The sequence below is a fragment of the Phycodurus eques genome, chromosome 1, assembly GCF_024500275.1.
Source record: "Phycodurus eques isolate BA_2022a chromosome 1, UOR_Pequ_1.1, whole genome shotgun sequence".
Classification (NCBI taxonomy): domain Eukaryota; kingdom Metazoa; phylum Chordata; class Actinopteri; order Syngnathiformes; family Syngnathidae; genus Phycodurus; species Phycodurus eques.
Genome location: NC_084525.1, coordinates 16,278,993 through 16,291,643, shown reverse-complemented (window position 1 = coordinate 16,291,643; position 12,651 = coordinate 16,278,993). Strand labels below are relative to the sequence as shown.

Sequence of the window (12,651 nt, the reverse complement as noted above, 5' to 3'; positions counted from 1 at the left end):
AAATTGCTGATACACTGAACTGGGTAGTTTATGTATGGGCAATAGTTTTGGTTTCTATTTGGTGCAATGTACTTCTCGTACATTTTTCTCCTGCATGCTATTCATATTACATATTTATAGTTCTTATATCCACAATTGCTGCTGAAATAATGCAAATATCCTCATTGTGGGACTAATATCTATTACAAATATTTATTAATAATAATAATGTATTTTTACCTGCCCATGTTCATAAGTGTCGTGTGTAGTGATGTACGAATTAATTTACAGTTCAGATGCAGTGTCCTGATTGGACGTGTATTATTACCCCCCCCCCTCCCCTCAATATTCGGAACAATCAGTGTTACGGCTGTAACGGGTCAACGTTAAGTTATATACGTAAATAAATATGGACGCTCCGTAACATTTGGCTCTGCGTTCCATAACAGATGGAGTATGGCAGGGAGAGAGATGAAATGGATGAGCAACGTAAGTGACTGTTTGACAGCATTCCTTAGACCTCTTGCTTTGACATAAAACAATGATCAATTTGTGGAGGTTTGGAACTAATAAACTACCACACACTATGAATAACACTTGAAAATGACCAATATATCTTGACCTTTCAACCCACAGGATTCCAGCTTTTTTATCAAACTATCCATCCATCCATTTTCTGAGCCGCTTCTCCTCACTAGTGTCGCGGGCGTGCTGGAGCCTATCCGAGCTGTCATCGGGCAGGAGGCGGGGTACACCCTGAACTGGTTGCCAGCCAATCGCAGGGCACATACAAACAAACAACCATTCGCACTCACAGTCACACCTACGGGCAATTTAGAGTCTCCAATCAATGCATGTTTTTGGGATGTGGGAGGAAACCGGAGTGCCCGGAGAAAACCCACGCAGGCACGGGGAGAACATGCAAACTCCACACAGGCGGGACCGGGGATTGAACCTAGGTCCTCAGAACTGTGAGGCTGACGCTCTAACCAGTCGTCCACCGTGCCGCCTTTTATCAAACTAGATGTAAAAAAAATATATATATATATATATATATATATATATATATATATATATATATATATATATATATACACACACACACACACACACACACACACACACACACACACACACACACACACACACACACATACACACTTGACAGAGCTTTGATGAGGACATGTTGATGTTCAGGAGAGTGGGAATGGCGTTAGTGTACTTTAGCTAGCACACACATATTTTGCTCTTTTTTCAAGTCAATAGGGCTATTGCTTAATTCAAAACACAGTATAACAAATTACCTAAAGCTTTTTGGCTAAAAATAGAAATAAAAAGCAGAAGGATACCTACTCTGGATGTTTGGACTGTATGGATCCTCAATCCTGATGGCTGGATCCAACACCCTGAAGATGACCTAGACCGGGACAAACATTTAAAGGTTATTTTGGAAATTTAAAGCAATAATACTGTAAATAGAAACAAAAATAACGATTTTGAAGGTAATTTCATAGACAGCCTTTGAGTTCATATAATGTATTTTATAAGGTCAGAGACATTTGAAGAAAATGAACCCAAACTAAAAATGTCAGGAGCAATTATGACAAATGAAACCTGGTGTGACTCCTCACTCACCTCTCCCTCTGTGGATGGCTCGATGTCAGAATAACGTGATTCGCAGATGACGTCGTCGATGTTGTGCAAAGGACCCTGGGATATGCCGGGGAAGTTGGCGGCACAGTCATGGGAAAAGTAACGGTAGATCTGCCAGGTGCGACCAAAATTGGCCGAACGCTCAATCAACATGGCCGCTGGACGGAAAGTCTGCCAGAAAAAAAAAAAAAAAAAGATGAACGGAAGGAGCAATCTGTTGATGCCGTGTGCTAGTAAGGCAAATAATTTTGAAGTTACCTTGAAGGTCATTATGAGGTGAGTGAAATGAAACTCTGCCTCCAGGTCCAGTTGGACATACACATTTGACTTTCCTACAACACATAGAGTGGCACATAAGTGTCTCAATTATTTACAGTGAAATTGTACTTGTCTCATATTATAGTGTTTTTCAAATAAGTATTACAGATAACTGATTGTTGCCTCATAGAAATTCATTTATTCATTCATCTTCCGTTCCGCTTATCCTCACTAGGGTCACGGGCGTGCATTTATTGAAATATTTTTTTGAAAAAAAATGTAGTACAAGAGCTTAATGATCACATGCAAACTACATGCCTCTAGCAAACTATATGAGCTTTTTTAGTTTGGTTTCAGGGCAGACCACCCTACTGAAACATCCATCCATCCATTTTCTGAGCCGCTTCTCCTCACTAGGGTCGTGGGCGTGCTGGAGCCTATCCCAGCTATCATCGGGCAGGAGGCGGGGTACACCCTGAACTGGTTGCCAGCCAATCGCAAGGCACAAACAAACAAACAACCATTCGCACTCAGTCACACCTACGGGCAATTTAGAGTCTTCAATTAATGCATGTTTTCGAGATGTGGGAGGAAACCGGAGTGCCCGGAGAAAACCCACGCAGGCACGGGGAGAACATGCAAACTCCACACAGGCGGGGCCGGGGATTGAACCCGGGTCCTCAGAACTGTGAGGCTGACGCTCTAACCAGTCGTTCACCGTGCCGCCTCCAACTGAAACAGCCCTTGCAAAAGTGACGAATGATCATTTATTAGCTATGGATTGCAGCACCTCATCAATACTATTATTACTAGAACTCAACACTGCCTTCTATAATGTTGATCACAATATACTACAACCCCAATTCCGACGAAGTTGGGACGTTGTGTTAAACATAAATAAAAACAGAATACAATGATTTGCAAATCATGTTCGACATATATTTAATCGAATACGCTACAAAGACAATATATTTCATGTTCAAACTGATCAACTTTATTGTTTTTAGCAAATAATCATTAACTTAGAATTTTATGGCTGCAACACATTCTAAAAAAGCTGGGACAGGGTCATGTTTACCACTGTGTTACGTCACCTTTTCTTTTAACAACATTCAATAAACGTTTGGGAACTGAGGACACTAATTGTTGAAGCTTTGCAGGTGGAATTCTTTACCATTCTTGCCTGATGTACAGCTTCAGCTGTTCAACAGTCCGGAGTCTCCGTTGTTGTATTTTACGCTTCATAACGCGCCACACATTTTCAATGGGAGACAGGTCTAGACTGCAGGCAGGCCAGTCTAGTTACCTGCACTCTCTTACTACGAAGCCATGCTGTTGTAACACGCACAGAATGTGGTTTGGCATTGTCTTGCTGAAATGAGCAGGGGCGTCCATGAAAAAGACGTTGCTTGGATGGCAGCATATGTTTCGCCAAAACCTGTATGTACCTTTCAGCATGAATGGTGCCTTCACAGATGTGTAAGTTACCCATGCCGTTGGCACTAACACAGCCCCATACCGTCACAGATGGTGGCTTTTGATCTTTGCGTCCATAACAGTCCGGATGGTTCTTTTCCTCTTTGGCCCGGAGGACACGACGTTCACAATTTCCAAAAACAATTTGAAATGTGGACTCGTCGGACCACAGAACACTTTTCCACTTTGCATCAGTCCATCTTAGATGAGCTCGGACCCAGAGAAGCCAGCGGCGTTTCTGGGTTTTTTTGATAAATGGCTTTTGCTTTGCATAGTAGAGTTTCAAGTTGCACTTACGGATGTAGCGCCTAACTGTATTTACTGACTTTGGTTTTCTGAAGTGTTCCTGAGCCCATGTGGTGATATCCTTTCCACATTGATGTCGGTTTATGATGCAGTGCCATCTGAGGGATCGAAGGTCACGGGCATTCAATGTTGGTTTTCGGCCTTGCTGCTTACCTGCAGTGATTTCTCCAGATTCTCTGAATCTTTTGATGATATTATGGACTGCAGATGATGAAATCCCTAAATTACTTGCAATTGTACGTTGAGGAACCTTGTCCTTAAACTGTTCGACTATTTTCTCACATTTGTTCACAAAGAGGTGAACCTCACCCCATTTTTGCTTGTGAATGACTGAGCAATTCAGGGAAGCACCTTTTGTACCCAATCATGGCACCCACCTGTTCCCAATTAGCCTGTTCACCTGTGGGATGTTCCAAACAGGTGTTTGATGAGCATTCCTCAAGTTTCTTCCTTTTTTGCCACCTGTCCCAGCTTTTTTGGAACGTGTTGCAGCCATAAAAGCCTATGTTCATGATTATTTGCTAAAAACAATAAAGTTTATCATTTTGAACATTAAATATCTTGTCTTTGTCGTGTATTCAATTAAATATAGGTCGAACATGATTTGCAAATCATTGTATTCTGTTTTTATTTATGTTTAACACGACCGGGCCAGGTCCTGAGTAAAAACCACTGAAGGCATCTACCCTGCGGTTGTTTTTCTCTATAAATGGACTCTTATGCCATTTTAATGAACATTGTACAGCATCTTGCCATCGTAGTGAACATTGTACAGCACCAAACGATGTGATAAATGTTGCCCACTCGACATTCATTTCTGCCTGGTCATCCTGAAAGGGGGATTCCCCCCATCTGTGGTCCCTTCTCAAGGTTTGTTTTTTCCCCAAATGGGGTTTTGAGTTTTTCCTTGCCCGATTGGGGGGTTTAGATTAGGGGATGTCGTCAATCATTGCCAAATGTGGGCCTGTGAAGCCCTTTGAGACTTCATTGTGATTAAGGGCTATACAAATAAACTTGACTGGAAACAATTAGGAAAAAGCCCCAAAACATCCAAGTTACCCCAGTTTTTAGGCCCTGCGCACACAGCGAGAAGAGAAAAGTTTGCCCTTCAAGCCTGTTTCTGCTAGGAACATGAAATCTGGTCTATCATGAGGAGACCCACAAAAAAAGTCCCTTAAACCTGCACTCAAAAACAAACAAGCTAACATGTTAGCATGCTAGCACACACGTTTAAAAAATGTTGGCATGAACTGTTAAGGGTAGAAAATATGAAGAGAGAGTGGTGACTTTGTTAAGGTGCAACACAGTAAGTATAGCTGTTAGCATGTCTACCTCACAGCTGATTCTGGGTTTGAATTTTGGCTCCTGCCTTTTTGTGTGGAGTTTCCATGTTCCTCTCCATGCTTGCCTGATTTTCTCTCCCGGTATTCCGGCCTCCTCCCAAATTCCAAAACATGCTTGTTATGTCCACTGAAGACCCTAAATTGTCTATAGAGTCTTTTTTTGTCTATATGTGCCTAGTGATTGACTGGCGACCAGCCCATGGTGTACCCTGCCTCACGCCAAAAGTCAGCTGCCATAGGCTCCATTTCACCCGCGACCCAAAGGAAAGAAAATGGATGGAAGGATGAATACAGTAAGTTACCCCTCTAATCTCCTGATAGCATCAAGATTACTATGAAGCTGCCAAATTATAATATATTAATTGATGCTTTAAGTCGAAAAGACTAATTTATGTTGAATTTAGTAGGTGTAAAAATATTCCCACTGTTATCAAGTAAGTCATTCTTTCCATGGTTCACTTCACTAAAGATTAGTCCCCCAATGTGTAAAATAAAATAAAAAAAGAATCATAATGAGTTGATAATCAACAAGTGACAAGTGCAGGAAAGGAACAGTAGGAAAAGGAAGGAGGAGGAAGGGATGTGACAAAGCTCCATAGAGGGTAAAATGCAGAGAGAGAGGAGCCATTCCATTTAAATCTACATACATTTTCCAGTTTGAATGGAAATTGTGCCCACAGAGGAGAAAACACCCCCCAATACTGCATGTATGCATATTAACACAATACATGACCTTTTAAGTCAGTGAGTGAAACCACTATAGACATGGAGAAGCCGCAAAGTTGTCATGGACACGCAAAAAGATCTGTGACTAAAAATTACCACAATTCTTCCTCCTTCAAACCCTGAACCACAGCTCCAAGGTAGACTTGTATCACTGTAATGCCGTGATGGTCCTTTCTCACCGTTCTCCGACTGCCACCATGACTTCTTGCGGTGAGGCTTAAAGGTGGTGATCACGTTCTCTATGCGATGATTGATGGTGTTGTAGATGGGGTCGTAAGGCCTTCTGGAGTCACAGTCGAAACATTTCTTCTCGTCCTGCATCGGCGGGACAAGACGTCAGGGTTGAAGGGTCAAAAGTTCAGAGATTTTGGGGTCAACAAGAGGGGGACTTTGGGGCCAATTGAGGGAAAAATGTGACAAAGATGACATTTGGCGTCATTCACCAGTAAGTTTTGTCTGATGTTGAATTATAAGAAAGCTATGAAGTAAGTATTTAATTAGTATATTTGTAATGTCTCAAACTGCAACACGGTGAATTAGTGGTTAGCACATCTGCCTCACAGTTCTGAGGTTTGGGTTCGAAATTTGGCTCCGGCCTTAGTCTGTGGAGTTTGCTGTGCTCTCCCCATGCTTGCGTGGGTATTTGCTAGGCACTACGGCTTCCTCCCACATTCCATAAATGACTCTAAATTGTCCGCAGGTGTGAAAGTGAATGTGAATGCTTGTTTGTCTTTGTGACCTGTGACTTGCTGGTGTAAGAATGTTCTTGAGTGTTCATAGTAATATGCAGAAAGGTGCACAATATGACTTTGACACAGTTGTGAAATGTCAGTTCCAATCACACACCCAAACTGACCTGTAGGTGACTGACGATGCAGTAGGGCTCCTTCTTCCTCATGCCACACGTGGACGAGGCCTTCAGGTTTTTCTCTCGTCCGACCAGCAGGTCCCCCGTTGCTGGGTAACAGCTGCCATGGGCACATCCGTGGTTACGGTCGGGCTCGTGGCCGGCAGCTGCAGCCAAGACTGGAGGTAGACATGAGGGAGGGAGGCAGGAAATGAATCCGTGAGCAGGAAGCAGCGGAGCAGAACATGATTGCCGGATAGCAACACAATTGACCTTTTTAATACAGCTGACTATTTTTAAAGAAACATTCCTGTGTTGGCAACTGTGGCACTGTGTTTTAACACATTTAAACTCATTAAAAACACTTTAAACAAATTGCAAAAAATATTTGAACACGAAAAAACAAATCGCAAGCATATAATGCATAGAAACTACTGAACATACTGTATTGTCTGTGTACATGCGTGTGCCTGGTGGGGCGGCGTGTGATGTCGGCGAGTTTGTGTCCGGGTAAGAGCTGTGGCCAATAGCAGCTTCTGAGCGTGCTCAGTGTTTTACAGTTCTCCTGGCATTAAATAAATGGCTGAAAAGTGCATCAGCGAGTCCCATGTGTGAGGGCATTACAGTAAGTATGGTGTAAAAATCTATTAAAGAATTATCGCAAAGATACAATATAACAGGGGAACACTGCATAATATAAAGTAGTTACTGTCTTTTGAACGTAATGTGCGACTTCCCCTGGATATATGTCAAACTCGACATAGGCCCACGAGACCATATGAAATGCGTATTAGAGCCTGCTCGCCGGTATATAGCGCATGCACCACAACTATTACAAATCCTAGAATGCTTCGCCAGTGTGTTGGCACATCCGTCAAGCGCCCCCTCCTTTTCTGTTGCAGTCATTAGCAACCATGTAACAAGTCTCCTCACGTAAATTAACACCTCCCCTTCCCAAAAATGGCAAAAAGAAAAATGGAAAACAGAAGCTTTCAAGACAGGCGCAATCACTGTCAATTTTCAACAAATATTGAGTTTGGCGCACAACTTTGTCCCAATTCTTTATTTTGGCCCACTGTTAATTTGAGTATGACAACCCTGCTCTAAAACAACTGTGTATACTAAAAGTATGACATTTACATTTAATACACCTTTGACAACATTACCCATTTCAGATCAGAAATCTTGTTAAGCCGACTTCCATCCATCCACCCATTTTCTGAGCCGCTTCTCCTCACTAGGGTCGCGGGCGTGCTGGAGCCTATCCCAGCTGTCATCGGGCAGGAGGCGGGGTACACCCTGAACTGGTTGCCAGCCAATCGCAGGGCACATACAAACAAACAACCATTCGCACTCACAGTCACGCTTACGGGCAATTTAGAGTTTCCAATTAATGCATGTTTTTGGGATGTGGGAGGAAACCGGAGCAATGCTACCGACATCTGGTCATTGCAAGATTCATATGCACGTGCCCGCCCAACTGAAATGGCCAAAATTGTATTAGGAACATCTTACATGACGGACCAAAAGGCGTTATTTCTGTCATTGCATTACTTTTGTAACGCGCTAATCCTAACACTGTGAAGGATTTTATGACAAATTTTGCATCGGAATGCAACTTTACCTCCTTTTTCGATTTTGCAGATGACAACTGTATGAGCCAATTTTAACTCTGGAAAGGGGGAACAATGGTATGACACACAACCAGAGGCATGATGTTGTGACTGCATTGTCATGCTATGCGTGGGAGTTAAAATAAAACCTGTGAGACTTTCATGACAACCGGCAGCAGGTGCCTCACATTCCAGCTGACATTTTCCCACAAAGCGTTTTTTTTTTTTTAAATTTTATTCTTTCTCCATGCCTGTGAGATAAGTTTGTCTGCATGATGTTATAAGAACAAATTGTTATGAGGACAGTGGTGACCTATGGGTCTTTCTGTCGAGTCTCCAGCATGTCCGCAGCAGGTGGCTCTAATCTTTACTCAATTATGTGTCCATTCCCAATGGAAATATGTTACAGTGGAAGCCCGATAAAGGACCAAATAGCACCAAGATAAACTAAAACGTACATGACTGCATTGGTCTGATTTCAAACTAGGGCTACAACGAACCATTAAGAAACAACTGCTCAAATGAGACATTTGAGCAGTTGTTTCTTAGTTTCTGCATCAATCGTTCCTTTTTAAAGAGACATAACTGAACCAGGCGGGCCGGTGACCGACTGGTTAGCACATCCGCCTCACAGTTTTGAGGACCAGGTTCAAATCCGGCCTCGCCTGTCTGGGGTTTGCACGGTCTCCCCGTGATAAGTGGGTTTTCTCCAGGTACTCCGGTTTCTTCCCACATCCCAAAAACATGCATGGTAGGTTGATTGAAGACTCTTAGCTCACTCAGCTCTGCTATCAATAGCCAGGAATAGAAGGAAATACACTATTAACACTGTCACACTGCTGTTTAATATATGCAATGAATCGTTACGTTTCAAAGGTTCCAATCATTAAAGGCAGACATTTCATTAATGGAAACATTACATGTTATACAGTGGCTGAAATAAGTATTAACACGTCACCATTTTTCTCACTCAATATTCTTCCAAAAGTGCTATTGACCTGAAAATTTCACCAGATGTTGGGAACAACCCAAGTAATCCATATATGCAAAGAAAGTAGAACAAATAAGATCAGAAATTAAGTTGTGTGTAATAATGCGAAATGACACAGGCAAAAAGTATTGAACACACCAACTTGATATTTATTGAATACTTTGTACAAAAGCCTTTGTTTGCAATGACAGGTTCAAGACGCCTCCTGTATGGAGAAACTCATCACATGCATTGTTCTGGTGTGATTTTGACCCATTCCTCCACACAAGCAGTCTTCAAATCTTGTAGGTTCCGTGGGCTTCTTTTATGGACCTTGAGTTTCAGTTCTTTCCATAGATTTTCGATTGGATTCAAGTCAGGTGATTGGCTGGGCCATTCTAGCAGCTTTATATTTTTTTTCTTTGAAACCAAGTGAGAATTTCCTTGGCATTATGTTTTGGCTCATGATCCTGCTGAAATGTCCACCCTCGTTTCATTTTCATCATCCTCGTAGATGGCAGCAGATTTTTGTCAAGAATGTCTCAGTACATTTTCCCATTCATCCTTCCTTCAATCATGTGAAGTTTACCAGAACCATTTGCTGTAAATCAGCCCCACACAATCATGTTCCCAACTCCGAACTTCACTGTTAGTATGGTGTTTTTAGGGTGATGTGCAGTGCCATTTCTCCTCCAAACGTGGTGTGCAATATGCCATCCATCCAAACAGTTCAATTTTGCTCTCATCCGACCAGACTATATTCTTCCATTATTTAACAGGCTTGTCCAAATGTTGTTCACCAAATTTCAAAACGAGCGTTGACATGCTTTTTTTCAGCACTGGGGTCTTGCGTGGTGAGAGTGCATACAGGCCATGGCGGCGGAGTGCATTACTCACTGTTTTCCTTGTGACAGCGGTACCTGCGACTTCCAGGTCTTTTTGAAGCTCTCCACAGGTGGTCCTTGTCTCTTGGACAACTCTTCTGATTATACTTTGCACTCCTCTGTCAGAAATTTTGCAAGGAGCACCTGAGCGAGACAAATTTATGGTGGTATGAGTGGCTTTCCACTGACGTATTATGGCCCCAATCGTGCTCACTGGAACGTTCAGAAGCTTAGATATGCGCCTGTAACCACTGCGATCGTTATGTTTGGCAACAATTAGTTTGCGATGGTCTTGAGACAGCTCTCTGCTCTTACCAATCATGAGATGTGTCTTGACTCACACCTTGGCATTTTTGTAGGCCATCAATTAGGACTGAACCAGCTGGTATTCATTTGCACAGACAAGGGGTTGGATTGCTGTTTGATTATTGATAGATTTTATGTGTTGTCTTTGCTTTCCATGCCTTTTTGCACCTCCCTTTCTTCATGTATTCAATACTTTTCCCCTGTGTCATTTCACATTTTTACACACGACTTAATATCTCAGCGTTTTTGTTGTATTTTCTTTGTATGTATGGATTACTTAGGTTGTTCCCAACATCTCAACACCTTTGGAAGTATATTTAGTGAGAAAAATGGTGACGTGTTATATACTTATTTCAGCTGCTGTATCTATTTCCAAAACAAGTCAATCTCAACTGTTGTCATCCAGGGGCCCGCATTTCATAGAGTAGTTGCAAGTCGCGAATCACTTTTATGAATATTTAGAACAATATATAATATATATTCAACATATTCAAGCAACTAGAACAAGTGACAGCAGCCTTTGGAAAAACATGTCAGCAGGTCTGAAAATGACATAAATTCATATCCTTGGAGGTAGACATCATGATCAAATTGATTTTAATCTTTCAATGTCATTCAATAATCACTCCAACAAACTATACTGTAGTGACTAGAAGAAAACTCATTCAACTGAGAAGGTGAAATCTAATTTGGGAGTTGGAATGGGTCAACTCTCTTTCCTTCCTTAGTGCAGGTTCCGCCCTCCGACAAAGCTCTGTGAAAATCAGCAATGTAATCTGTAATCCTGTTGAACAGATTTACAAATGGCACAGAAACCCCTCTATGGAAGTAATTACCAACAAAAACAGTAATGAGTGATACGAACAGAGCCAGAACTGCAGTAGTCCACTTATCTTTTATCAGACAGTTCGGAAGTGAGTTGACATTTGTTCTGCAAACAACTGATATACACTTGTGTGTGTGTGCGTGTGTGTGTGTGTGTGCGCGCGGACACGCAAAAAGGAGCAGGGAGGGTGGGGAAGTGAAGCAGACGTATACTGTCTGTATATTACTATCTTGTCACTGTTATCTCTGTACGCTGCTGTCTGTGATTGTGTAAGCTTTTCACAGGCTTCACGTCTATTAGTGAAGAAAACATACAGTACTTACTAATGTCACTTTTTTTTTTCTGGTGGGGGTAGTAGTAGTACAAACATATTGTTATACTTAATTAAAACTTTGTTAAAAATTTGCTGACTCCAAAAACTTATTTTTTCATTCTGGTTGATATTATGTATTATTTTTTAATTATACTCATGATCCCACATGAGGAAATTGAATTTTACATGCTGTGTATTTTTCATGTATCTTAAACCTACTCAATTAAATGGTTTGGAGTCCGTTTAGACTAGTAAATAGCTGTTGCTCTGTGAATTTATTATTTTAGTTAGAATAAATAAAATAATAAAAATAATTCCAATTAGAGTACATATGAAAACAACAATGTTCAATTTCTATAATAAAAAAGTAATTTTTATCGTTTCTGAGCATTGTTTTTCATACAAAATTATTTTTGTAAGTGCTCTAGAAATAAAGTTGAGTTGAGCTGAGTTTTGCTGGCAACATGCAGAAATATGAGGAGAAGGTTGTGCAGCTGAGTGGTCATTTAGTCATGTTTCACTCTGGTCTAATAACACTGAGATATTACATACAAGTATGATTATTTAGTAAATTAATCTACTCGTATACAGTATAATTGTGGCAACGTATAACAAAAAAAAAAAAAGATTTAGCTTGGTGTCACTCTGTGTGTGAAAATTGCTAATGAAAGGTCACAGGGAAGTACTTTGGATTAAATACATCACGTTATCTTTCCTCCCCCCTGTGCACCCATACATGGAGCGAGAAGGCATGGAGGAATGCTGGATGACAGCTGAGCAAGGAGCCGCTGTGTCTGTATGAGAGGATCTTAGCTCACTCGGCTCTGCTGTCAATTAGCCAGGAATAGCAGGAAACACACTGTTAACATTGTCACTGCTGTTTAATATATGCAAATAATCATTAAGCTTCAAGGGTTCCAATTATTAAAGGCAGACCTTTTCTTATTGGAAGCATTACGTTATATCTATTTCCAAAGCCACTCAATCTCAACTATTGTCATCCAGGGGTCCGCATTTCATAGAGCAGTTAGTGCAAGTCGCAACTTTTATGAATGTTAACTCATTCACTGCAAGCCGTTTCCTGAGCAGGGAACCCCTAGACTGCCAGGCATTTTTTTTTTTTTGGCAATTTCACTGATTTTTCAAGCCCC

At 41.4% G+C, this 12,651-nt stretch overlaps 1 protein-coding gene across 2 annotated transcripts in view; it reads right to left on the bottom strand.

Annotated features, from left to right (window-relative positions):
• lamb2 (laminin, beta 2 (laminin S)) overlaps nt 1-12,651 on the bottom strand; it is a 64,307-nt gene that overhangs the window by 32,701 nt on the left and 18,955 nt on the right. For both annotated transcript variants that reach the window (XM_061680569.1, XM_061680578.1), the window contains exons 3-7: nt 6,598-6,767; nt 5,921-6,056; nt 1,891-1,964; nt 1,615-1,803; nt 1,333-1,396 (exon numbers count right to left, since the gene is read on the bottom strand). In XM_061680569.1, the coding sequence (XP_061536553.1) occupies nt 1,333-1,396; nt 1,615-1,803; nt 1,891-1,964; nt 5,921-6,056; nt 6,598-6,767 (633 nt within the window). The remainder of the gene's footprint in view (nt 1-1,332; nt 1,397-1,614; nt 1,804-1,890; nt 1,965-5,920; nt 6,057-6,597; nt 6,768-12,651) is intronic.